The 23,600-nt window shown below is 57.5% G+C and overlaps 11 protein-coding genes across 11 annotated transcripts; 6 read left to right on the forward strand and 5 right to left on the reverse strand.

The window, feature by feature from the left end:
• Positions 1 to 128: 128 nt before the first annotated feature.
• On the forward strand, positions 129 to 4,986 carry B0H18DRAFT_954095 (uncharacterized protein; the record flags this gene model as incomplete). Its single annotated transcript, XM_048042236.1, has 21 exons — positions 129 to 692; positions 748 to 1,042; positions 1,316 to 1,569; positions 1,590 to 1,886; positions 1,942 to 1,963; positions 2,007 to 2,276; positions 2,328 to 2,624; positions 2,683 to 2,828; positions 2,891 to 2,911; positions 2,964 to 3,003; positions 3,069 to 3,189; positions 3,237 to 3,298; positions 3,446 to 3,663; positions 3,702 to 3,830; positions 3,886 to 3,982; positions 4,005 to 4,100; positions 4,286 to 4,321; positions 4,445 to 4,509; positions 4,564 to 4,684; positions 4,857 to 4,868; positions 4,943 to 4,986. 21 exons carry the CDS (start codon positions 129 to 131, stop codon positions 4,984 to 4,986), a joined length of 3,207 nt encoding a protein of 1,068 aa, XP_047894530.1.
• B0H18DRAFT_1001390 (uncharacterized protein) lies at positions 4,971 to 5,934 on the reverse strand. The gene is made up of 2 exons (XM_048028300.1): positions 5,336 to 5,934; positions 4,971 to 5,283 (listed from the first exon to the last, which is right to left on the reverse strand). The coding sequence occupies exon 1, from the start codon at positions 5,881 to 5,883 to the stop codon at positions 5,359 to 5,361; it is 525 nt and encodes a 174-aa protein (XP_047894531.1). The 5' UTR covers positions 5,884 to 5,934; the 3' UTR covers positions 4,971 to 5,283; positions 5,336 to 5,358.
• B0H18DRAFT_1001391 (uncharacterized protein) lies at positions 5,935 to 6,965 on the forward strand (the record flags this gene model as incomplete). The annotated part of the gene is made up of 1 exon (XM_048028301.1): positions 5,935 to 6,965. A coding segment is annotated over one exon (669 nt), but the record flags the coding sequence as incomplete, so codon positions are not given.
• B0H18DRAFT_1001393 (GTP binding protein) lies at positions 6,966 to 9,285 on the reverse strand. The gene is made up of 7 exons (XM_048028302.1): positions 9,036 to 9,285; positions 8,566 to 8,694; positions 8,429 to 8,510; positions 7,791 to 8,046; positions 7,642 to 7,737; positions 7,441 to 7,589; positions 6,966 to 7,386 (listed from the first exon to the last, which is right to left on the reverse strand). The coding sequence occupies exons 1-7, from the start codon at positions 9,154 to 9,156 to the stop codon at positions 7,260 to 7,262; spliced, it is 960 nt and encodes a 319-aa protein (XP_047894533.1). The 5' UTR covers positions 9,157 to 9,285; the 3' UTR covers positions 6,966 to 7,259.
• A 48-nt stretch (positions 9,286 to 9,333) lies between these two features.
• On the forward strand, positions 9,334 to 10,899 carry B0H18DRAFT_907039 (uncharacterized protein). Its single transcript, XM_048041510.1, has 2 exons — positions 9,334 to 9,433; positions 9,487 to 10,899. Exon 2 carries the CDS (start codon positions 9,542 to 9,544, stop codon positions 10,700 to 10,702), a length of 1,161 nt encoding a protein of 386 aa, XP_047894534.1. The 5' UTR covers positions 9,334 to 9,433; positions 9,487 to 9,541; the 3' UTR covers positions 10,703 to 10,899.
• A 571-nt stretch (positions 10,900 to 11,470) lies between these two features.
• B0H18DRAFT_1118123 (uncharacterized protein) lies at positions 11,471 to 12,995 on the forward strand (the record flags this gene model as incomplete). Its single annotated transcript, XM_048033716.1, has 3 exons — positions 11,471 to 11,657; positions 11,724 to 12,165; positions 12,218 to 12,995. The coding sequence occupies 3 exons, from the start codon at positions 11,471 to 11,473 to the stop codon at positions 12,993 to 12,995; spliced, it is 1,407 nt and encodes a 468-aa protein (XP_047894535.1).
• Positions 12,996 to 14,360: 1,365 nt separating this feature from the next.
• Positions 14,361 to 15,260, forward strand: B0H18DRAFT_823144 (uncharacterized protein; the record flags this gene model as incomplete). The annotated part of the gene is made up of 4 exons (XM_048039318.1): positions 14,361 to 14,379; positions 14,437 to 14,596; positions 14,657 to 15,165; positions 15,220 to 15,260. Coding segments are annotated over 4 exons (729 nt in total), but the record flags the coding sequence as incomplete, so codon positions are not given.
• A 103-nt stretch (positions 15,261 to 15,363) lies between these two features.
• B0H18DRAFT_1158747 (uncharacterized protein) lies at positions 15,364 to 17,081 on the reverse strand. The gene is made up of 3 exons (XM_048035791.1): positions 17,022 to 17,081; positions 15,935 to 16,959; positions 15,364 to 15,872 (listed from the first exon to the last, which is right to left on the reverse strand). Exons 2-3 carry the CDS (start codon positions 16,704 to 16,706, stop codon positions 15,673 to 15,675), a joined length of 972 nt encoding a protein of 323 aa, XP_047894537.1. The 5' UTR covers positions 16,707 to 16,959; positions 17,022 to 17,081; the 3' UTR covers positions 15,364 to 15,672.
• B0H18DRAFT_1118126 (uncharacterized protein) lies at positions 16,723 to 17,090 on the reverse strand (the record flags this gene model as incomplete). Its single annotated transcript, XM_048033717.1, has 2 exons — positions 16,723 to 16,959; positions 17,022 to 17,090. The coding sequence occupies 2 exons, from the start codon at positions 17,088 to 17,090 to the stop codon at positions 16,723 to 16,725; spliced, it is 306 nt and encodes a 101-aa protein (XP_047894538.1).
• A 358-nt stretch (positions 17,091 to 17,448) lies between these two features.
• Positions 17,449 to 19,184, forward strand: B0H18DRAFT_263630 (PLP-dependent transferase). Its single transcript, XM_048037326.1, has 6 exons — positions 17,449 to 17,608; positions 17,664 to 18,002; positions 18,052 to 18,066; positions 18,117 to 18,258; positions 18,311 to 19,058; positions 19,122 to 19,184. Exons 1-5 carry the CDS (start codon positions 17,550 to 17,552, stop codon positions 18,998 to 19,000), a joined length of 1,245 nt encoding a protein of 414 aa, XP_047894539.1. The 5' UTR covers positions 17,449 to 17,549; the 3' UTR covers positions 19,001 to 19,058; positions 19,122 to 19,184.
• A 120-nt stretch (positions 19,185 to 19,304) lies between these two features.
• Positions 19,305 to 21,425, reverse strand: B0H18DRAFT_1118128 (lysophospholipase; the record flags this gene model as incomplete). Its single annotated transcript, XM_048033718.1, has 6 exons — positions 19,305 to 19,739; positions 19,795 to 19,839; positions 19,897 to 20,148; positions 20,200 to 20,351; positions 20,407 to 20,546; positions 20,599 to 21,425. 6 exons carry the CDS (start codon positions 21,423 to 21,425, stop codon positions 19,305 to 19,307), a joined length of 1,851 nt encoding a protein of 616 aa, XP_047894540.1.
• Between the last annotated feature and the right edge of the window lie 2,175 nt (positions 21,426 to 23,600).

The raw sequence follows: 23,600 nt of genomic DNA on the forward strand, positions 1-23,600 counted from the left end.
GTTGATTGCACTTTGCTGTGCCAATTGCGCGGGTTACTCAGAGCCTCTGTTCGAATCCTGTGCGCTGATGCGCTAGAAGTAACGTTCGACATCCTGTCAACAACAACTGACTCTTGGTTCTTATCCAGATGTCGCCACCCCGCTGTTCACTCTGCTGCACCAAATGCAGCGGAAATGCATCAGCGAGCTCTTCCAAATCGCACACAGCTGCGCTGCAGAATCGTTACGAGGCCCTCTGCGACTTCCTCCCCGCAGGGACCATCGCAATCCCATTGCAGTCCGACGAAGTGGGGTGCTCCCACACCCATGCCGCCGACGGGTGGCATAGCCTACCCTCTGCCGCAGCTTTAGAGCCTGTACTCGTCCCTGACGACGCCCCGCTCCTGAGGCTTCGCCAGATTGACTTTCTCGTCAGGCATCACTTTGTCGCTGCTACGTGCAAACTCTATCGCGCCTCCAACCATCTTTACGTTCGAATCTACCTCATCCCCTGGGACCTTCCCAACGTACATGGAAAGCTCCGAGTTCGGGATGAGGGCTCGATCGTCGCTCCCGCTAGGCGTCACTTGCACAGTCTATTTGCAGAGATTGTGCAAGACGACGATGCCTGGGATGCCGTCCCACCACAGGACATTTCCCTAGAAACGTGGACCGTATCGCTGAACAAGAAACACTTCATCAAAGACGATATAGTGAGTGTGTATGTCTTGAGATAGTCACACAGCAACTGATACGAAATATTGGCAGGACGCCCGAACGATGGCAGAGATTTACAACGAGCTTCGTTCACCCAAGCCACCCGCAAAATTTTCCGTCGACGAGATCCCTTACATGCGAAGCAAGCTCTGGTCGTACCAGAAAGAAACAGTGGCGACCATGCTCGCCTGGGAGCTGGAGCCCTCCAGCGTCGCTGATCCACTGTACATTCCTATCACTGGGATCGACGGAGCTGTGTTTCATCTCCAGCCAGAAACCTACGAGATCCTACAGGAATGCCCTAGAGTCGTACAGACACGTGGCGGTATATTGTGCGAAGAGCTTGGTAAGTATCTCTATCCCGCTAAGTCCACATCGTTGGACCCCGCACAAAAAGTGCGTATAAGAGCGGAGGTCGTCGGACGTTAATATTCAGTGATCCACACACTATGCCGCCCAACCTGGGGCGCCGTAGCCAAGGTCGCGGCTGCCTGGATCAGCGTCCGGCGTGATCCCATACCAAACCCGCTGGACTCCGCCTATGTGTATCTGAGACGGCCCGACGATGTGGACTTAGCTCTAACCGTCGCTAAATTCTGCTGACATCCGATTGTAATAGGAACTGGAAAGACAATTATGACGCTAGGCCTCATCCTCTCGACGCGCAGCCAGCTCCCAAGTCCTGCCGAATCAATTCTAGATCCCCGCCCCGTCCTAACACCCCTCTCCTTCCGGCACTTCCCCACCGCAGACGAGACCCAAGCGCGAACGCGTCTCCTCCAGGGCAGCTCCGCCAAGCGGAGGAAACAAGCCGCCAAAGCGGGGCCTCCCGGCATCCCCTCGCTCGTCGAGCACCTCCTGCACTACTGTGCCGTGCACCCGCCGCCGTGCAGTTGCGTGAGCACCAGGACGCCCTCGAGCAGTACGGGCTGTGGAAGCCGCTCGTCCGGAACAGCCCGTTCTACCACCACTACGAAATCGCGATCCCCGAGGTGTCGCGCGCGAAGCGGAAGGAGAGTAACCCGGGCCCGCGGGTGATGTACTCAGCGCGGCGACGATCGTGGTGGTCCCGGACAACCTATTCCATCAGTGGAAGGGGAATCATGAAGCACTGCCATGACGTACTGCGCGTTCTGGAGGTGAACAGTCGAAAGCTGCCGCGTGCCGCAGAGTTGGCTTCGAACTACGATGTGAGTCTTTGTGCGATCTAGACACGACGACTGACCGAACTTTGCTTGCCGGTAGATTATATTGATGACCTACAACCGTATGTCACTTGATGATCCCCGTGGCTCGCTAACCGTTAACAGGCTTTTCGCTGGAGGCATCCGCAGACAAAGTCTCGGGTCTGCACTCATGGAACGTCTGTGAATGCACGGGCACCCGCGGAACACGGGTACCGAAATGTACCTGCGAGACGAACAAGGACGCGTCGAAGGTATCTCCCCTCCTGCAGGTCCGCTGGAAGCGTCTCGTGATCGACGAAGGCCACGTCTCCGCGCGGAAGAACTCGAACCTCATCTCGATGTCGCGGGTGCTCAGCGTCGAGCGGAAGTGGATCGTGACAGGAACACCGACCCGTTGGTAGCTATTCCCCTTTCTCTCAGACATACACTGAATATGCTTCGCAGCGAATCTCCTTGGACTCCAGCACGGACAGGGCACCGAACTCCAGTACCCTGATGACGAACCGAGCGCCGAGTTCACCGACGAGGAACCGAGCGTCCGACAATGGACGAAAGACGATCGGCAAGATCTAAGCAAGTTATCGACGATGATGTCGCACTTTCTGGGCGTTCCCCAGTTCGCTGCGGACCCGAAGCTGTTCGAGAGACTCGTCATCTCGCCGCTGATGGCCTCGGAGGGCCCACGGTCTGGTGCTATACAGGTCTTGACCCAGGTCATGGAGACGACTATGATCGGCATCGGTGAGCGCTGTATAGAGGTCCCCCGCGTTGCCGTTATTCATTATCGTTGTCTCGATAGGGTGGAGGATATCGAGAACGACGTTCTGCTCCCATTCTGAACCGGGAACAGTGTTGTTAGATCTCGATCCGTACGCGCTCAAGTCCTACAACGCCATGCAGGCCATGATCGCCGTGAACGCGGTCGATTCAGAACGCAAAGATCAGGTATGGTCGCATTCATTCCGCAGGTTAGGAGTTTCATCTTGCTTTCATCTGATATGATTTAGGATTACTTGTTCCATCCCGCTGTGAGTGCTGCTCTGCTCTGGCTCATAACGTTCGTCATGTGACCCTCTGTAGAACGCCGCTTCGCTGAACCAACTGTGGACAACATGTCGCAGTAAGTCTTACAACTGAGCGCCTGCACCGTGCTCAGCGCCCGCAGAGTCATGTTCTGGCACGTAGACGACCACAACGCGTTCAACGTCGAAGAAATCGCGGGAGAGCCAACGAATACGTCGCCAACCTCACCGAGCGCGCCACACCGAAGCGGACCGCATCCTCATGCAACAAGCTCTGAGCATGTGTACGTTTACTCCTTCTCGTACCCAAGTCGTACTTAATATGGTGTAGGAGGTCCGCCGCGGGAGACCCCATATGGCGTGAAATGCAGAAACATGCATACGTGTACCATCGTATGCATGGTATCCCCGACCGTCCGTGTACGAGGCCTGGACACGTTCCCTTCCTCCGCCTCCAATTCCCTCGGAGCCGACATGATCCTGCATTCCGACAGGGCGCACCGACTTCAACAATTCGTGCTCAAACACCCTGTCTACAAGGTCGACCGCCTCGTGTGGCCGGGAAGGACGTCCAGGAGGAGGAGCGGCGGAGGCTGGCGCTGCTGAAGATGGATGCGGCCCGGAAACCGAAGAAGAGCAAGGAGGACGACAGTGCGCACCGGAAGGAGATCGAGACCGTCAAGCATGTGGTGGCTACGCGGGAGAAGCAGGAGGAGCTCCGGAAGGAGTACCTCGCGTGCCTGAAGAAGATGCAGAAAGTTATGAGCAGGATGACGAGGAGCATGCGCCCGGCCAGAGCACCGCCGTGGTCAGCGAATGCTGCACCTCCGAAGACGCATCGTCTCGACTGCTCGCATCCTCGCCCATGGTGTCCATGCGCCTGGGTGCCTCAACTTCGACAAAGCTGGATTACATACTCCACGAGGTAACTTGTGTGAAGGCCCATCTGATGTTGATCTTCTGACGAGCCCCTTTTCAAGATCCGACAGTACTCTGGGAACGAGAAGTTCCTCATCTTCTCTCGCTCGCCTCTGACCTTGGCCTACGTCGCCGAGGGCCTAGAGCTGTCGGCACGAAGTACCTGCAGTACACCACGAAGGTGCCCCGGATGCAGCGGCAGCAAATATCGTGACGTTCGAGACTTCGGAGCTGTACAGGGTTTTCCTCATGGAGCTGCAGCATGGTGCACGTGGTTGTGAGCATGGTCGATCCATTTGCAACTGGAGTTGCTGTTGACGTTCTCGACTAGAACTTGATCGCCGCCTCCAGAGTGATATTCTGCGAGCCTGTGTGGAAAGCTGACGTTGAGAGTCAAGCAATCAAGGTAGGAACTGCATCTCTGGCCTGGAAATGACCCATCTGACACTCTTTGCGTTACAGCGTGTGCACGTATAGGACAGAAACGCCCCGTCACCGGTATGCCACTGTGACAAACTCACCTAGCATGGGCCCTACTGACATCCTCTGCCCAGCCAAGACGTTGGCGATAGGTCCACAGCAGAAGAGGTGATGGTCTCGCGCCGAGATGCGTTTTTGAAGAGCGGTACGAGCACCGCCCAACAGCCGAAGCTCACCGAGGATACCGCATGCGGGACTTCATCGCCGTACGTATCCTCATCTTTGCTCAGATGACGTAGCTCATCTCTACGCACTTGCAGAACCCGACCTTCCTCTCCGAGGCGTCTAATTCAAGGCTTGAGATCGACGTCCCGCTGTTCGACATCGAGCCAGCCGAGGACGACGCTGACGACGCTGGTCCACATCGGGCGAAGAGGCCGAGTCAGCTGGCAAGACGGACGCAAGAGACGTTGCGGCCGCACATAACGCGCCCCTGCGGGTAAATGGTCAGAAGCCGAGCCTGAGGCTTCTGGTCCTGGAGAAGGGCCACCACGCAAGAAGGCTCGAGTCGTCAGGTTTGCTTAGGATCGCTTTGCCTTTGTGTGTGTCACAGCTTTGCAGACTGGTATGTTGTTGTCGATATGCTTTGTGTATGTTGTAAGCAGGATCTGTTGTCACGATGCTTTGTGTACGTTGTAGGAAAGATCACTAGCCCAAGTCTCTGGACCAGGCTGCTAGCCTGAGATCAGGGTGTTGTCGACACTGCATTGTTCCTAGTCACAGTACACCGCACACGATATAGCCAAAGGTATCAACAGAAGAAAGGAAAGAGGGTCTCGCAGAGACGAAAGAGAGTAAGGTGTGGCTACTCGACGGACTACAGTGGCAAAGTTACAGCAGCGCGCACACCGACAAACATAATTTACGCTAAGAGTCCGAGTTCGTGGTAATGCTAAGAGGTTAGGAGTACAATACGCAGTGATGCACAGAGCAAAAAGGCGAACTGTCCCAAGGTTAATATCGCAGGTCCATATGCTCTACTGTTACACCAAGTGTGAACGAACATCGACACGGTTCAGTGAACCCACGCACCATCGCCTCCAATTTTATGCACTTCATCCGGCCGGTACGAACGCGAGCTGGTCATCCCTGCTCCTCGTCGGAACCCCGCCCGCGCCCGCATTAGGGACGTTCACCCTCTGGCGCTGCAAGCACTCCAGAGGCACCGCGCCCTGATCGCCGCGCATGTTCGCACACAGCGCCCAGCCGTCGTCGTACTCCGAGAGCACGCGCACCATCTCGCCCTGGCTCACCGCGAGCTCGTCGGGCAGGCTCGGCAGGAACGCGTTCCGCACGAGCGCGAACGACACGCTGTTCGCGGACCCGTGCGACGGCGTGAGCGCTCTGGGGATCGTCGCGGGCGAGTCGGCGCGCTGCGGCGCCATCGCGGCGACGGGGTAGTTGTTGTACCCGCCGCCGGGGGGCGGGGTGTTGTAGCGCGCGACCGGGGCTGTGTTCTGGAACATGCCCATCGGAGGGTCGTTGTAGCCCATCGGCGGCGTGTATGCCCTCGCCGGGGCGCGGGGGGCGCCTGCCGGCGGGATCACCTGCCCCGGCGCGATGCCCCTCGGCGGCAGCATCTGGCCCGGCGCGACCGGGGCCGTGGGGATGTACTGGCGGCGGGGCGGGGCGGCCGCGTACGGGACCTGGGGCGGGGGCGTCGGCGTCGGCGTCGGCACCGGGGCGGGCTCCTTGCGGATGGACGGCGTGCGCTCCGGGACGAAGGCGTCGGCCGGGCCGATCTTCTCGAAGGGGCCGCCGTTGAAGTCGAAGCCGGTGTCGCGCGCGGCCCAGTCGTTGAGGCGGCGCTCGCGGCGGTGGAGGCACCGCTTGCGGATGATGTAGATCAGGATGAGGATGAGCAGCGCGCCGCCTCCTGCGGCAATGCCGATGATGGCTCCCGTGGACAGGGGCCTGGACGAGGACGAGCCGTTCGCGATGGAGGAGGTGTTGGAGGAGGTGGCCTTCGAGGCATCGGAGGATGCGGTAGCGGAGGCGGTCACAGAAGGAAAGGCTGCCAGAGACCCAGCAGCGGAGCCGGACGACGACAAGGCTTTCGCAGAGGCCCCAGAGCTAGTGGAAGTGGCCGAGGCACTGGTGATGGTAGACGAGGCAGACGAGGACGACGAGGATGCAGAGCTCGAGGAACTCGACTTGCCGCTGCTGCTCGACGAGCTCGAGCTGCTCGACTTGTTCGACGAGCTGGAGGACGATGCGGACGAGGACGCTGCAGAGGAGGAAGAACTGGCGGTGACCTTGGTCGTGACGAGCTGTTGGGTCAACACCGACTCTCCGTGGTCCTTTGTCGTGAATGCAGAAGTGAAGACCGAGGTGATGACCTGGTCGTCCGAATCATCCGCCCTGCGATGCACGGCCTTTACGGGAAGTAAACCGTCGTCGACAGCACCCATGGCTGGACGAAAATGCCGCGGAAGGGGCCACGCTCTGCGTGCGAGGAAGATCGAAATAAACAGGAATAAGGGAGTAGGAAGAAAAGGACTGCTCAGGGCATGAATAGAGCTGTGGTCCTTGTCGACCTCGCCGCGGTGCCGGGGATAGTAGTCGTTCAGTATCGAATCGAGCACTGCAGCCGCTGGTCGATAACAGCCTGTACCGATCACCGCCAAGCGCTTCGCGAAGACGTGGTTACCGTCGTGACGAGACACCGGAATAGCCTCCAACTGGCGTCCAATCACTTCATCTCACACATGCGCCGCCACACATCGCATTATAGTATAGGATTCAAACGAGCGTAGTGGCAAGACGCAACCAGTATAAACAGACACGACGGTACCGTCCAACAACAACGAACAAGGAGCGTTCAGAAGCACAGGGCACACGCAGGCCGGGGCAGTGGAAGGGGTATCAAAAGCTTTTCGACAAGTCTGCAGAACCACACGCGCGCACAAAGGCAGGTCAAGGTCTATTGTCGTAAGACGACCCCGTCTTGGGTCCCTTACGCGGAAGACTGCGCAGCCGGGGGCCGCGGGTTGGTCTGCTCCTTGAGTGCGAGCAGCTGTTTTGAGCGGAACGCCTCGTAGTGGATCTGCGCAGTCGTCTCGATGAGGTCCTGCAGGTGTGTCCTGTAGGCCGAGATGTAAGCATCCAAGTACAAAATACGCCGAGGCGGTACGCACCTCGTGAGGAAGTTTCGCAGGTAGACAAACTCGCAGTGCGCCAAATCCTCCACATTCACGACGCCCCAGCGGTTCTTCCGGCCGCGCACCGACTTGCCGTCGATGATGACACTCCGCTCAGAACCCACGACCGCGAACGGGATCATGCTCTGTACAGATGTGTCACAATACCTCCGGTCGTCCGCGAGGATGTCTGCTTACCCTGATGCTCTCGTTGAGCTGGACTTCCTCCTCGTCATTCTCATCCGTGTCGAAGGGATAGAGACGGATGTTGTGGTACTGAAGCTCGGCCCGAATCTAATTTCCCCATTGAGAAGCTGTCTGTGCGAAGGGCAAATGTATTCATTCACCTTTTGCTTGAAAGCATCCCTCTCCTCGAGCGTCAAGCTGTCCGACTTGGCAATGACGGGGACAACATTGACGACCTCACTGAGCTTCTTCATCACGATGATGTCGATGGGACGAAGGGAGTGACCGGTCGGGTTGATGAAGAACAGGCAGCAGTGAATGCGCGTGTCCTGGATGTGGCGATCACGCATGGCCGTCAGCTCCTTGCGCAGGTATGCGCTGTGCTGGTCCTTGATGTACTTGACAAGGGGATCCCAGCTGTTACGACGCGATCATGTCAGTGTTAGGATTCGAACGTCCGGAGAATTTAGGCAGCAAACGAAGAAATCCGACGGATGTGTGCAGCATCTTCCAAGGTCGCTGTGCCCCATACCCGAGAGTCATTACCCTCCGCAAGCATTTGTCGGCAGCCCTAAGTCGTCGCGATTGCTCCGTGGCACTAGACAACCAACGTTGCCAGACGTCTCATCGCGATGGAGTTTGGACGGGCGTCGACAGCCCATGCAACTACAGTACCCGGTGCGCATCACAGTCTCTCGTAATGCATCAAGCCAGCATAAACCATGAACAGTCAACATTGCCCTCCAACAAACGGGCACAGCCGAGAGTTGTAACATATATCATGGCGAATTCCGCTCACCAGTTCTCGTTGTCGATCTGGTCACCATACCCAGGCGTGTCGACGATGTTCAGCCGCAGCTTCACGCCGTTCTCAGCAATGACTAGCCAATTCTAGCGTCAGTTCCCGTAAGCGTGGCAGAAAAGCAGGTAGCGAACCATGAGAGACGGGGTGGATCTCCGTGGTCTGCCTGACGGGTTCGTCGGCCTCCTTCCTCCCCTTAGAGTCAATCAGGTGCGACGCGAAGATGGTGTTGATGAGCGTCGACTTCCCGAGACCCGTCTGGCCTAGCAGAGCGCAATGGTATGTTAGCATTCATGTTCTACGGTATGGAGGATGTGAGAGTGGACACATCAGAGCCGGGGGACGAGGGCGCGCAAACTGCGCGTCACTGTCCCCAGCCGTTCACGATATGAAACTCTTGACAAGAAGAGACTTCAAAGGAAGTAGCCACTGCATCCAGGTGTCCGTGCGCGCAGTGCTTCCTCCTGTCGACGCAACAGCACGAGGGCTTCACGAGGTCTCCTCCTCGTAGAGAAATGAGATCCTCGTTTGTCCTTCCAGCTCACATCCACACTGCCATGTCCTCTCCTGCAGACCAACTCCCACAAAGAGCACAGCAACGCACCAACGACAATGACATTGAACTGGAAGCCCCGTTTCAAGAGCTTGTGCTCAATCTGCTGGGTGATGGTGTCGAAACCGACATAGGCGTCGGCGCGGATCTCTTCAGCGGTAGCGGCAGCCATGGCGATGGACTTGTACACGGACGAACAGGTGCGGACGAAGGGAAAGACGGCGGCGACGGGGGCGGGAGGACGTGAACGCGAGGGCCAACTTTTGGGTCGTCGCCAACGCGCTACCTGGCTGCCACGTGGGAAGAGGCGAGTTCGGCCCCCTCCGCCGGCGCCTAGTGCAGTCTCTCTGTTCGCGCAGCGCTCCCCGCTCGCGAACATTTCCCGGCCGAACGCATATCGCACGATGCCTCGCCTCGCTTCCGCTCTGTTCTTCGCCATCCACGGCGTGGTATGCTGCCTGCTCTCTGCCAGTGCGGTCCTATGCTTACGGACATCATGCAGGTGTCACCTACTCTCGACCTGGAGATAGGCGGTCGTAGACGGGGAGTCACACACTATGGCTCCTGTATTGCCTCAGGAGCTCCTCGACCAGGTCGTCGACCATCTCTGGGACGACCGAAAGGCGTTGATCGCGTGTAATGCGGCAGGTCGCGTATTCGTCCCCGCTGCTCGGTCGCACATCTTCTGCGACGCCGCCGTCGGCGGGCTCCTCGCATGTGAGCGCGTCGAGCGTGTCCTGGACGGCTCCCCCGACACCGCGCGCTACGTCCGTACGCTCAAGGTCGTTGCGCACCATTTTACCTACCAGGCGGGCGCGTACCGGAACATCGACTCGTCCTGGGTATCCCGTATCCCTGCCCTCGTCGTCCGCTTCCCTAGGCTCGACGCGCTCGAGCTCGAGTCACTCAACTGGAACACTCTCCGGCTGTGCCCCGCGCGCATCAGTCCGTTCCTCAAGGCGGTTTCCCGCCTATCGAGTCTGGTGCTCACGAACGTCCACTTTGGGTGCTCCTCGCAGATCAAGGACGTCCTCTGCGTCGCGACGCGCATCACGGAGCTTCGCTGCGATCGTGTCTACTGGAGCTACTGGTCCCCACAGCGCCCATCATGCCTCCCAGAGCTACAGGATAGCCGGGAGCCGTCACCGTTGCGTCGCCTCGTCCTGCGCCCTGGCTCTCCGTCCATCCTGTTTACCAAGTGGCTCTTGCATCCTGGCTGCGAATTGCATATTCAGGACATCAACGTCCGCTGGCGCGAGCGGGAACATACGGGTGCCCTCGGTGACCTGCTCCGCGCGTCCGGCGTCCACCTCGAATCGCTCTACCTGGAGTTACCCAGCTCTGTAGCCGCCGAGGCACTTTCGTACAACAGCCTCGATCTCTCCGCCAACCCCAACCTGCGCCGCATCCAGTTTGAAGGACCGGTGCTCCCTGACTGCTGCAACTGGGTGCCTGCGCTCATCACGCAGATCGTCTCCACCAAAGTCGCGACCATCGACGTGCTGCTCATGGCGCCGTGGACCCAGGACCTGCATGCGTTCGACTGGGCGCTGCTGAACAGGGCGTTGTCGCATCCGCGGTTCGAGGGCGTGCGGGTCACGTTCGACGTCAGCCTTGCGTTGTGGCAGGCGAGCAACCAGGCGGTTGTGCACGATATCGTATTCAACGCGTTGCCCGACTTCCGTTCGAGGGGCGAACTGGTCGTCACTTGTTCGTGATACCCAGGCGCTACATCGTATGCCATGTAGAGCCTACCTAGAAGATATCAAGCTCATTACTAGGGTTGTTTGTGGATCGGTGCTTCCTTCGTTATCTAGTCCCTTGGGTCTGGGATCTAACGGGTCATGTCTTTTGCTTATTACTCTGGGTCTCTGGTCTAATCAATGGGGGTTTTCGGGCTGGTTTTTCAAGTTCATTCTTCTGCGTGCTTTCACTGATTATATGCAGTTGTTCGCCTCATGATTGGATGCTTAGGTCGCCGTTCACTCAATCGCAGCGAGTTCGGCGAACGCACTTCATTCTCCTCATGTTCTGCCGCTAGAAGCGTTGCGTGACGCCTACATACCTCTGATTCTAGGTCGGCTTCTGCCTCTCGCATTGCGTGTAACGCACGAGGCAGCACGTAGCTTGGCGCAAGGTCGGCGTTCGTTGCGCAGCACTTCCGCGTGCCGTAGTAGTATTCGCACTTCACTGTCACGTAGTGACTTGGCCATTTGAGCAATCACCTCCAGGCCAGGTTGTGAGTGCTGAGTATTCACAACGGTTCCTGTTAATATTGCTCTACTTAGGTCGAACTGCGCAGCTGTATGGACGCCGATCCCTTTCCAGTCAAAGCGTAGTCCCAATACACCCCGCGGTCAAGGGGACATGCGCAACAGAGCATGTAGTCCGAATGTCACCCACACCATTGCAGGTAGGCCGCTGCAACATGTATAGCCCACAAGGAACACGGCCGCGCAGCGCGAGCGAGCTTGTAGCGAACCACGATGTCCTGCTTCTCGACTGTAACGGGCACGTCGCTGAGCACCTTGAGCTCGGAGAGCGTCTCGACGTCGTACAGCGCGAGCGTTAGCTCGTTTGCGGGGACGAAGTCGACGGTGACCTCGTGCGGGACGAGTACGTTTGGCTTCTTCCCTGTACCGACCTGCTCGACGTTCGAGACGACGATTGGAGGTGAGTACTTCGGGCTTCGTCGGTGCCGTAAGAAGCTAGGTTGACTGATTGGATGGTGCCGGACAGGAGGGGCTACGACCTTGCAGATACCAGTTACGACGACTGTTACGTTAACGCAGGCCATCACAAGCACCCTCTATGGGACGACCTGCTCGGGCGGCAGCGCCTCCGGGTCCACGCAGACCTCAGCTGCGTCGTCTGACCCTTCCTCTGGGTCCACCGCATCGTCCACGTCAGGCGATCCTGCATCTTCGTCTACGTTGCCGGCGTCCACTACCATCCTGCTGCCGTCCACCGAGACAACGGTACTTGGAGGCTCTACTATCACAACACAAATAACCTCGATGGAGGTCGTCGCCGTGACTGCAACCTCCATAATTGCTGCCAGTCTGCCCTCAGGGAGCAGTGCAGCGGGGAACAGCTCGACTCCTGCAGGCGCGATCATAGGAGCGATCATTGGTGGAATCGTCGCCTTGATTGTCCTGGCTTTCGGCTTCGCCTTCTTTTCGTAAGTCTTCGTCTATAGTAGACTCGAACATGGCTAACACGGGGCCTCCCAGGCGAGGGAAGAAGCAGCCCGGCGAAGACCAGGAGAAGGAACGTCAACTTGACATGCCCACGATGGCGGGTAGGATGTTGCGAAAGCGGCGAGACAAGGGCGACATCGACCTCGACGCCGAGCCCCGTCCTTACACCGAAGGACTGCCATACCAAGGGGACATCTCCGTCGGCGCCGTACCACCGACACCTCCTCAGAAGGACTACCTACCGATGCGGCTCGTCAGCAAGCTTAAACCCCTCCCTTCGTCCCCGCGCGCGACATGGTACTCCTCGCGCACCGTGCCCGGCAAGCCCGCGCAAACCGTACACTCGGACCGGTCCTCGATAGCCACGATCCGAGCAACACCCCGCGCGACACCTCCGAGCCAGCTTCCGCAGCTCACCGTCAACCCGCCCAGTCCCCCTAGTCACCTACTACACGTCGCGAATCTTTCGCCGCGCAACTCCGCGTTGCTCACGCCGCCGCCGCTCCCAGAGAAGAGCCACTTCATGCCTCGCCCCCGACGGGGCAAAGCTGTCGAGCGGCAAGATGGCGTGCCACCGCAGTCGAGGGGACATACACCACGCACTTCGCTGCGCGCATCGTTCTTCGGGACGCCCTCGCTGAGGATGCCTGTCCCGTTGATGCCTGCCGTCCGGCCTATCGTACAGCATGAGGATGGTGGGCCTGCACAAGCGGGCCCATCGGTTGTAAGGAGAGACAAGGCGGCTGAGGCAGCTTCTGAAGCTCGCAGCGCGAGCTCGGGGGATATGCCTCCGCCTGCGTATTCTGCATAGATCGTCTTGCCCGCCGCGGCTCATGCGGTGTTCCCTGTAACTTTATTCTAGGTTTGCGGTACATGTGTTGACTAGTATATCAATGAAGGACGTGCCCAAAGTGAGCAGATGTTTCGGAAAGGTGCGATGCGGCTTAGTTAACTACATATTATGTATGAGGTTGCTTGTAGTGCTCTAGGTCCGTTCATGTTCGGTGGCGGATGGTTGCTCAGTTATTCTCGCGACCGAGGAATAGACTCTGACTTGGCTATGGCGGATAGACTTCGCATATGTGTGCTACGGGCGATACAAGGCGATACATACCAGATCCCAATTAGTGATTGCGACTACCCAACGACTGTCACACACCTCACAGTCCTCGTGGAGCTCCCTATGCATCCTGTACACGTAGGCATGCTTCTCTACAACCAACAGCTGGCGTTTGCTAGGCTGAAATACAGGGAGGCACGATTCCCTTGAGAGGCTTCATGTGAGACCGGGCAGTTGGAGAAGGGTTCTGGTGGGCAACAATGGGATGCGCTTACTGTACTTTGTTGCGATGAACCTGGTTAATGAAGTGGTTCAAGCGCCGCCGTCGCTCACACATGAAGATGAGGATATGGAAGCAACAGCTGGGCTACCGGCTCAGGAGGTCACCTCTCCCGACTAGACCCATTATAGGTTTCGATTCTGCTCGCTGTGGAGTAATCGAATGGCCACTCAACGTGTCTGTGTGTCATCTTACGACGATCTCTGCATGTATCGGACCGTGGCATGCGGATTACATGCGATCGGGTCGTATAACAAAATCTGGAGAGGCTGTAACAAGTCGGCGCCTGCCAGCGGATACTTGGCCCCATCGGGAAACACAACGATGGGGTGGTCTGGGGCAGACGAGAATAGGAACCCGCTCAACAGTGCATGCAGGCGCATTGAGGAACATTGTAACGGAAGCAAAGACATCCATGGTCTCGGACAAGTGTGTGACGGAGCGCCAAGTTCGCGCTTGTGTTGACGCGTTGTTTGGCGACGGTGTGTTTGTTACGTAACTCCACCCCGAATGGCAGTCGTTGTGATTGATCACTGTATTGTTCTCGTGCGCGCCAAGTGTGCGCTCGACAATGTAGCCACAGGTAGCCGCGATGACTGGGAACAATAGGCACAACCATGAAACGGGAATGCAGCCCATACGCGGCGAACAATATAAGACTGCGGTGGCCTGTTAATATCCCCACCTCTCGGTCAGGTCTCTCCTCGTTCTTTCCACGTCTGGTGTCGGGACACCCTCCACTCTTTACTCTGCTTCAGCTCGCAAGCCGGCTCGGATTCACGATTCTCCACTACATCCTCGCTCTCTGATCATACACATATAGACTGCACTCCACGATGCTGCCTCCCCGCGCATGTGAGTCGCGCCACCTAATAGCGACCTCCGGTGGCGACTGACGAGACGTCCCAACAGACATATTCTTTGGCTTGAACGCTGTCCGCGCTCTTAGCATTGTCTCCCTCCTGCTTGTCTTCGCAAGCAGCATCTTTGTTATCAACAAAGATGTACGAGCATTCCACGACTTCCAAGCCTCGGCAAACAGCACCAGCTACCAAGATTGCGATTATGTCCCGTACGTCCCGCTCTCAGCCTCACTTTGTTGTCACAGAAGACTCACCACCTCGCATCACAGTAATAGCGACGTCCCCAACCAAGCAGCTGGGATATTCTGGGCAGTCATCAACCGCATCCTCATCATCTTCGAGGTCATCGCACTCATCCTCTCCGAGGTCGGCTGGCCCTACACCTTCTTCGACCGCTGGTTCCCCGTCCTCGGCAGCAACTTCGGCCTCGGCCCCCTAGGTATCTTCCAGTGCCTCATCGGCGCCACGATCCTCTCGCACCACGTCGACGACTTCACGCTCGTCGCCGCCTTCTTCCTCTTCGCGCTCGGCTGCACCAACATGTTCCTCGGCCTCATCTTCCGCGAGCGGGCGAGGGAGCGCCGCTGCATCTTCGCGTGGCGTGAGCGGGCGAAGGATGTCCTCCCCACGAGCAAGCTGGGGCCTCTCCAAGCGCCAGCGGAGAAGTTCGTCGACGACGTCTTCAGCGGGAACTGGAAGGTCGGCGCCACCGAATTCGGGAGGAAGAAGGCAGGCTTTGGCTTTGGAAGGCAGGGTGAGAAGCAAGCTGGGCTAAAGGGTACGTCCGCTTTGGTATTTGGCGATTGAACAATAGCTGAGGTCTTGCTGGCAGGCTTCCTCATCTCGAAGCCACTGGAGACGCTTCCTCGTTACGCAGTACCACCACGACCGGGTACCCCCTCGACCTCGAGCACGCGCTCAGCAACGCCTGAACCGCGGTTCAAGTCGAGTCCCATTGCCATCTAAACGCGCGAGACGAGCATCAGACGACACTTGACGTCTACAGACACTACCCTCACATCAGGATGATCTACACCACGGACACGCCTTTAATCTGTTGCGCCTCTGTGAGGCCTTTGCCAATGCATCTGTAGCCTTAGTTAGCGGCGCTTGCCTGTACTTGTTGTAATATATCGTAGGGTTAATGGATGGATCAGTGTACGTACCCATGGGCAATGTTATATCCCCTTGCCGGATGATGGTGTTCACAATGCGATCCAAAGCAGCGACGAGAACGCGGTATGAGACAACACATGGTAAGAAAACTAGTCGGATACGTCCATGTCTATTCGATTTCGCCCTCTTCAGCTTCACTAGGATTTGCCCTGGGCGATACATGCGGACCGGGAAGCGAAAGAAGTGGCGGCGGTGGACTGGCCGGAGGCAGAGGGGGTGGGCTTGAAGGCGGAGGCGGAGGTGGCGAGCCGGGAGGTGGGTAGGGCGGTGGCGCGGGAGCCGTCGACGTAGACACGTCGACTTGCGACACTATTCTGTCCCACAGTGCCTGCCTTTCAGCGTTGAACGTACTGCTAGTGATCGCAGAAGACGGTTCTTGCCGGGCTCGGGAAGACATTGGCTGATGTAGACGAAGAGCTTGGAGGAGAGGAAATACGTGTTTGGGTATGTGGCCCATCGTTTCGGCTCTCCATGACCTGCGTCCAGGGATGGTTCCGCTGCCGTGTGAGAAGCCTCGTCGCAGTCGGAGGTAGATGTGCTATCGTCTTCGTTGAACAACGGAGTCACGACAGACCTTCCAGGAAGCTGAAGCTGCTCTTCCTCTTCCCCAGCGATGATAAACGACGTCACATCGTCGTCCTCGCCATCGCCTTGTTCGCCCTCGCCGGTGATGATTTTCCACACCTGCAGTCTCGGATCGACTTCGCCAATCCAGCCTTTAGGATAGCCCCAGCATACCATGTTGCGCAACCACTCCACATGCTCCCCAGCATCGCCGTCCGTCAGGCCTAACGCGTCGCGCAGCAACTCGCCTCTCACTTGACCTGGCTCGAACTCCTCCAGCCACGCTAGCCGCTGTTGTCGCCAGCCTTCAAACTCGTGTATGCGCTGCGATCCGGCTAAGAACTCGTTCCTGAAGAAGTTGAACAATTGGCGTGAGAGGGAGATCAATGCGTGGTTGCGGCGTTCGGGGCAGGAGGACACCGAATGGTCTGGCGAACCGCAATTGAAACAGCGTCGGACGTCACTGCCATCCCCTTCTTCGACGCGCGCCATTCCGAGAGCGCCGTCACCACAGCGTTCATAGAAGTAAAGGTCATAATATGGGCTGCCATAGCTAGGCTTGGTATCGACGGTGAACATAGGCGGAGCGTAGGGTTCAGGGCTTCTTCGTGCCTTCCGTGGTCCATGGGTCCCGCTCCCAGGTATCGAGAGCCTCGTTCACAGTCTGTGCGTTCCAGCGGCCTTTCGCGACTTCCTTGCCCTCGATGTGCAGCGCCGGGATCCAGTAGACATACTTCCGCTTCCACCGCTCTTGGCCCTGGTCCTGGATATTGATCGTCTCGAGGTTGAACGGTCGCCGTTGTCTGACTTTGGCTAGCTCCGCTTTGGCCGTCTGTGTGGCCCATAGATGGACTCGGAGTGAGTGGAGGAGAGAAGAGGTTTGGGATGACGCACGTCGCAAAGCGAACAGTTTGGTCCGGAGAACAGAGTCAGTCTTGCAAGTCTCCCAACACGGCCTGCCATATAGTTCGCCGCACAAGTGGTATTGGAGACGGTCGCTTCGAGGAAAGCTCGTGGTGGCCGTCAGCTGAGTTGCACCACGGAAGGCCGCGAGCCCGTGCACACCTGTCTGCGTGGATTCTCCCGCTTGTGCACGCCCTCTCTTGGTTTCTCTCCGGCGCAGTGTACCGTCGACAGTCGTCCTCTCGACAGCAGCAGGATGAACGCCCTGAAGATGGTGGGCTGTTGTCGTCAACCGAGCAGGTACGCCTCGACCTGACTCGTCGCTGTAGGCGCTCACGGGCGTATCGCTCACCGGGCCATCCACCAGGACGATGCGGCCGTTAACCGCGCTGCACCTCTTCGAACCTCGACCTCGGACAGCCCTCTGCAGTCCTCGAGTCTCTACTGTGAGGCAGCTTCATTCAAAGTAATCCGATTCTTGGGTCGTTGCATCTGCTCAGCTGAGGACGGTCAAGAATCATGGCACCTCCTCTTGCGTTCCGTCTGTCTCGTGGAATCGAGGCCACCAGTCGACCACCGTGAGTGTCTGTGTTTATTATGTGAACGCGGCGATGCAAGCGAGTCTACCTGCAGGATCCCGCAGGCCTTCGAATGGGCACAGGCATATGTCGCAACGCCCGGGCGACCATTGCTCAACATGTCTCAAGGCGTACCAGGCATCCCCCCGCCGAAAGAAGTGCTCGATGCGCTAGCGGTTGCTTCGTCCGATCCGATCAGCTGCGGCTATCTGCCCAACGAGGGAGAGCCTGCCCTTCGAAAGGCCTCCGTCGAGGAGATGAAATATCGATACGGCCATGACATTGATGTCACTCCGGACGACATTGCTATCACGGCGGGATGCAACCTGGCATTTGTCTCAATAGCCATGGCACTTGCGGATGCTGGCGATGAGATGATCTTGCCGCTACCCTGGTAAGTTGCAGTCGTCCTTTTCGGAGTCCATTTCTGACTTGCGTTGTAGGTATTTCAATCACGAGTACGAGTTATTTCCACGTTTCCAGAGACACCCATTCAACTCGTGTTCAGGATGACTCTTACAACTCTCAACATCAAAACTGTGCTTCTACCCACTCGTCCAGAGGACGGTTTCATGCCGTCTATTGAGGTCTGTGAGGCCCTGATCACCTCGAAGACCAAGGCGATCGTGCTGGTTACACCAAACAACCCTGTGAGTCCATCATGCATATATGCTTAGAGTCGAGCCTTTCTGATCCGTACAGACTGGTTGTGTATACCCTGCTTCCCTCATCGCAGACTTCGCGAAGCTCGCCCGCAAACATAGCATCGCTTTAGTGCTAGATGAGACCTACCGTGACTTCGTCACCACCGGGCCTCCTCACGACCTCTTCAAGCCCTCCTCCATTCCAGACTGGGATTGGCGGTCGACTTTCATCCACCTCTACTCCTTCTCCAAGGCATACTGCATCCCAGGCCACCGCCTCGGCCTTCTCTGCGCTTCCCCTGTATTCATCCCGCACGTCGACGCCGCGCTCGACTCCCTCCAAATCTGCGCGCCTCGTCCCCCGCAAGTCGCTCTAGCCCCGCTGCTCCCGTCGCTCAGACCCTTCGTGAACGAAACCGCGCGCGCAGTTGAGCACCGCCACCAGCTCTTCCGCCAGGTGCTCCCCGCGCACTGGAAGATCGGCAGCCAGGGCGGGTACTACGCGTTCGTGAAGCACCCGTTCAAGGCCGTGCACGCGAACACGGTGTGCAAGCGGCTCGCGCAGGAGCTCGGCGTTGTAGTTCTATCTGCTGGGTTCTTCGGGCCGAGCCAGGAGCCCAGTCCGGGCGAGGAGCCGGAGAGGTGGATACGATTCTCGGTGGCAAACGTGGACGACGAGAAGGTGAAGCTCGTGTGCGAGCGATTAGAGGAGAGCGAAGGGGTGTTTGGATGGGAAGTTGATGCTTGATTTTGGTTTTGTTCTCGGATTGCCGTGTAGGGTGCTGGGGTGATGTGTATCCATAGAGGTGCGTGTTGGGTGTCATTGTTGGTGCGGCAGTTTGCTCACACGGCAGTGTTGGGTCTGGAAGTTCTAACAACGATGGAACAATAGATGCTACTTGGAATGAGCCTGAAAGGGTCCGCGCGGCACGCTAGCGTCAGTGTACGCTCGGAAAGAATGTGGTATGTTGAATTAGCATAGACAAGTAAGATTGTGCGAGATTTACATTGTCCACTCAAGCGACAATAGCATGTCCCGTGTCCCCTTAGGCTTAACTCCAGCAATACCGCTCCAAACAACTCGCGCAGAGCCCACTCCTCTCGATGTTCTGCCTCTCCCTCGCCCGATCGACAACCGCGCACGCCAAACAGCTCGCGTACTCCGGGTCCTTCTCCCATCCATCCGCCGTTTCGATCGCGATACCCTGCGTCGCGACGTCAAACGTCTGGCTTAGCATCACCTCCAGCTCGTCCGCGCTGTAAGCGAGTTGCGCCGTCGACGTGTTCGTGTATCCGGTAGTCTGGCCTAGCGGTGGACCGCCGTTTCCTAAATAGATGAGGAGCGGTGCGCCGGACGCGGCGCTGCTGTTGCAGCCGAAGAAGGTCGGACGTCTGGTGAGCCCTTCAGCCAGCCAGGTGGCGTTGTCTGGAGGCACGGGCGGGAAGGAGTAAGTCCCGACGAAGTATGCCATGCGCTCTTGGGTGGCCTGCGTGCAGTATAGCAGATGAGTGCGGAAGCTGACAGCGGAGGGAAGGACGTACGATGACGGAGCTCCCGTCTACCCAGTGGTACTCCGTGTCTGATGCCTGGGGCGCCGAAGGTGAGCGGGCCGTACACGCAGTCGAGCAGAATCAGTAGCTCACCGCATCAATAGCGAAGATGACGTCGACCTCGCGGGCTTTGACGAGCAGCGGCTGAAGCGGCACGGTCTCGTCGTCTTCTCCGCCATCGACAAGTTGCAGGTACGTCTCGTTCGTGTCGATGAACGTCTCCGGGTGCAGGCCTTGGAACGGATTCGGCACGATACCGACGGTGTAGTCGATGTCCGACTCGGGGATCAGCTCTTCGAGGATCTCTATGATCTCGTATACGGACGAGTTTTGCAGAGCGGCGGCCTGCAGAGAACGTTGAGCTTGGCTTGTACTTGGATGTGCGAAGACGCTCACGGAGGTGTTGTATTCGTTGAAGAGGCTTGCGGACAGCGCCTCGACGAACGAGACTTGGTCAAACTTTGTAACGCAGGTGCTGGTGTTCGTACTGCCGAGGTATTCCATGGGTACGAAAGCACCGAGCGTTGGATCGTATGAGCCAAACTCATCTATCGACGGATATGATCAGCGACATCAGCCTTTTGTGAGTGCTTCTCCACTCACAGATATTGAACTCATAGATCGGGTTTGTCAGCGGGACATAAGCGTACGCCAGGTCTGCATATGCAGAGGTGTTCTCATTCGGTGAGTATGAGTCAGAGACGAGTATAGGGAATGGTTGCACGTATGTTTGAAACGTGTCTCTGACATTCTTGTCAGAATCACACCAAGCAAATAGGAGCTGTGATGACGCACAAATTGGCCAGCGAAGAGAAAATTATACCCGCACCGTGGGTGACGCTCGTGTCATAGAAGTTCGCCGCATCCGTGCCATTGGCGAAATGCCTCGAAAGTGCTCGAGCCCAGACGTCGCTCAGGGTCACAGGAAAGCCTTCGGCATGCTTTCCCTCTACCTCTTCGATGAGGTCAAGCACGTACGCAGCGTTGACGGCGGTGCTGTTGCTCGGCTCGAATAAGTCGAATTCCGCATTCCAGCCGCCAAAGCCCGCTGCACTGGCAGCCGCGGTCCCGAATACAAGATCTGGGATTGTAGGGAAATTCGCCTGGGCGAGCGACGTCACCAGCCAGCTCCCTCCCGATAGTCCGGCTAGGTACGTCGCCGCTTGCAGGAGGCCACCAGTACCAGCTGCGACTGCCGAGGCGTTGCGGCCGTCGAGGGCGTTCAATACACCTGCTCCGAACGTCGCCGCGCGGTACCCGCCCCCGCTTGTCGCAATGCCTAACCTCGGATAGGCCGTCCAGCCATAATTCCCTCCAAGAATTTCGGAGACATACGGTGGCAGTGAGCTACCGCTCGTGCTGCGTTCCACGGAAGAGAGATAAGTGCTCCACGCGTCCGGGAGTACTCCGTCTTGCTTGGCTGAGATGTACGCGAGCTCCCCTTGGCTGAGTGTTTGAGACTGGGCATTAGTGCCTGCCTCGCGAACCAACGAGAAGCCTGCTGGACACGGCACCAATAGAGGGGAATACGCAGCGGCAGCAGCGGCCTGACCCGCCGCGAGGAGCGGGTTGCAATAGAGCAACGAGGCGACGACGTGAACGAACAGGACCGGGAGCAGCATCTGGCAGGCTGTGAGTCCCGAGGGTTGTTAGCCCAGGGTCAGAGAGCGACTGCTCGCATCGCCGTCGTCGCTGTATATGTATAGCGGGCGCCCTGAGTGTTCAGGGAGCCGACAGGAGAGGCGGGGATAAATAGTTAGTGACCACCGTGCGAGGTTGTCGTAAATATGAAGTTCCGCCCTATAGACATCGTTATCACGCGGGGCAGATTTGGTACCCACGTGTGTCACTTGTCAGTGTTGTTTTGTATTCAGGCACTTCTGCCTCCTTAGCCCTGATTGTTCGACGAGTACATCGCAGCACCTGCATGATCTCGAAGAAAGGATATCAGTCTGACCATGGGAACAGAGGTGCGCAGGAGGAATCGGATGAGTGGGCCTGCGAAGAAGTTCGATCGACGATCGGCGGGCTGCTCCCGCGATCAAGTCAGGAACGACCACCACACTCTGTCAAATCCACGCAATCCTCGACATCGCCACCGGCAGGTGATACCATGATCCAGGGCAGTCGTCAGAGCCACAGGAACATACCTTGTAGGAGTGCTTTGCATACTCAGCATGAACGCACAGTGACTGGCAGGAAGAAGACGGTGGCACGGTGCATCAGCACCAAGTTGCTACCTCACCTGAGGACGACAAACGGGCCTCACTGGGACTGATGGGCTGGACAGACGACCCCGCCAGGCGGGAGAGGGCGATGATTATAGCTTAGCACAGCTTTTAACGGCGCACGTTCCAACTTGCTGCTCTATTTCCGGTGTCTTTCGAATACATAGACTGGAAGCAGTAGTAGCCCATTAGCCCAGACAGATATAATCATGACGGAAGTGTGTCAGTTCCGTGTCAACAGGTCCAGTTTCGAAACACAATGAGTTTCATGTACTCAGTACTCAGGCCTTGCGATATCCATGGACCGTTCGTGGGACTACGTGATGTTTACGCCAGTCAGTTGGACACCCACGATGTTGTTGACAGTCGTCCCAGAGTAAAGCCTTCCACGTTCAACAGAGTGCAGCAGTGTTTATCAATTCGGTCTTTTTTTGGGTCTACACGTCACTGACCGTCCGAAAATGACCCGCACACGGATGGACCGGGATGGTGAATTGCTCACCTCGGGCCTGACAAAGATCACGCAGATGCTGCACAAAGGCAAACAGTCGCAACTGCGATTAACCTTTACCCTAGAATCATCTTGCCAGAATGTGCAGGCGCCCTCAGCTTCCACAGATGGGGAACGTGGGTCCAATTAACCTGACAAGCGCGAACCGTGAACCGTCAACGACGTTGTTTATTGGCCATGAAACTTACTGCGCATACACGGATGTGACAGCAGCATACATACCCGTCGTATAACGGTATCACAGTTGTATGATAATGGCCAGTTGACTTTGCAATGAGTGTCCAGGGGGGCTCACTAGTAGTCTGAACGGCGTGGTAATAGTGTCAGGACCATCTATAAAATTCATAGACACCGCCTCCAGAATGCTGGCCGTCGTAACGTTGCAGCATTTGAAGCGAGGCCAATAATTTAGATGTCTCGAACGGCATGATGTTCAAGTGCAGTGATTCGGCTGTAGTTGTGACATCCTGAAAGGCATGAGTTTGGCAGCGCCCCAGACGCGGATATAATATGCGCACAAGTGAACCATCCGCACTCCACGGCGACTAGCACAAGGCGTATCATGTATGCGATGCACGTTGCAGCAAAGACAAGACTTACCGATACCCGAGATGCGCAAGGATCGTCGAGGGGCGAGATGTGTGGGGCGAAGCTCTGTACTCACTTTCGACCAGAGGCTGCAGCGCCAGAGGGGAGGGGGGCACCGCATGGATGCCCGGAAAATACGACGTCTCGGCGAAAGTCAACCCCGTCAACTTGATGCAGGCTGCCAGCAGTGCGCCCACTGAAGTGACTGACGCGCCCCCTGAGTCAATCCAGGTGTATGTGCGTGCGGCTATCTTATGTCGCACAACTCAGTTCGCCAGGCGTGAACGAATCAGCGGGGCGTGCTGGAAATCTAGACGCTCCGACACTCACGGAGTGTTGGTTTCGATCATCTCGTTGAGGTCCTTCTCAGGATGCATTGATGTGAGGGGACTTGATGGTTTATACTGAGCTAGTGAGGGGGGCTTGATGGTCCATGATACAGTAGTCCGGTTCGTGCGACGCACAGTGGC

Source organism: Fomitopsis serialis (genome assembly GCF_022376445.1).
Source record: "Fomitopsis serialis strain Sig1Antser10 chromosome Unknown B0H18scaffold_25, whole genome shotgun sequence".
Lineage (NCBI taxonomy): Eukaryota > Fungi > Basidiomycota > Agaricomycetes > Polyporales > Fomitopsidaceae > Fomitopsis > Fomitopsis serialis.

Coding starts and splice junctions, on each gene's coding strand:
- B0H18DRAFT_1001390 (XM_048028300.1), bottom strand. CDS start 5,883: ATGCTGCCGCCGAGGGGCATCGCGCCGGGGCAGGTGATCCCGCCGGCA.
- B0H18DRAFT_1001393 (XM_048028302.1), bottom strand. CDS start 9,156: ATGGCTGCCGCTACCGCTGAAGAGATCCGCGCCGACGCCTATGTCGGT. Junction 8,511..8,565: donor GATCCACCCCGTCTCTCATG/GTTCGCTACCTG, acceptor AGAATTGGCTAG/TCATTGCTGAGAACGGCGTG. Junction 7,590..7,641: donor AGCTCAACGAGAGCATCAGG/GTAAGCAGACAT, acceptor ACATCTGTACAG/AGCATGATCCCGTTCGCGGT.
- B0H18DRAFT_907039 (XM_048041510.1), top strand. CDS start 9,542: ATGGCTCCTGTATTGCCTCAGGAGCTCCTCGACCAGGTCGTCGACCAT.
- B0H18DRAFT_1158747 (XM_048035791.1), bottom strand. CDS start 16,706: ATGTTCACCGTCGATACCAAGCCTAGCTATGGCAGCCCATATTATGAC. Junction 15,873..15,934: donor TCCCGAGCCCGGCAAGAACC/GTCTTCTGCGAT, acceptor GGGACAGAATAG/TGTCGCAAGTCGACGTGTCT.
- B0H18DRAFT_263630 (XM_048037326.1), top strand. CDS start 17,550: ATGGCACCTCCTCTTGCGTTCCGTCTGTCTCGTGGAATCGAGGCCACC. Junction 17,609..17,663: donor GAGGCCACCAGTCGACCACC/GTGAGTGTCTGT, acceptor GTCTACCTGCAG/GATCCCGCAGGCCTTCGAAT. Junction 18,259..18,310: donor TGGTTACACCAAACAACCCT/GTGAGTCCATCA, acceptor TGATCCGTACAG/ACTGGTTGTGTATACCCTGC.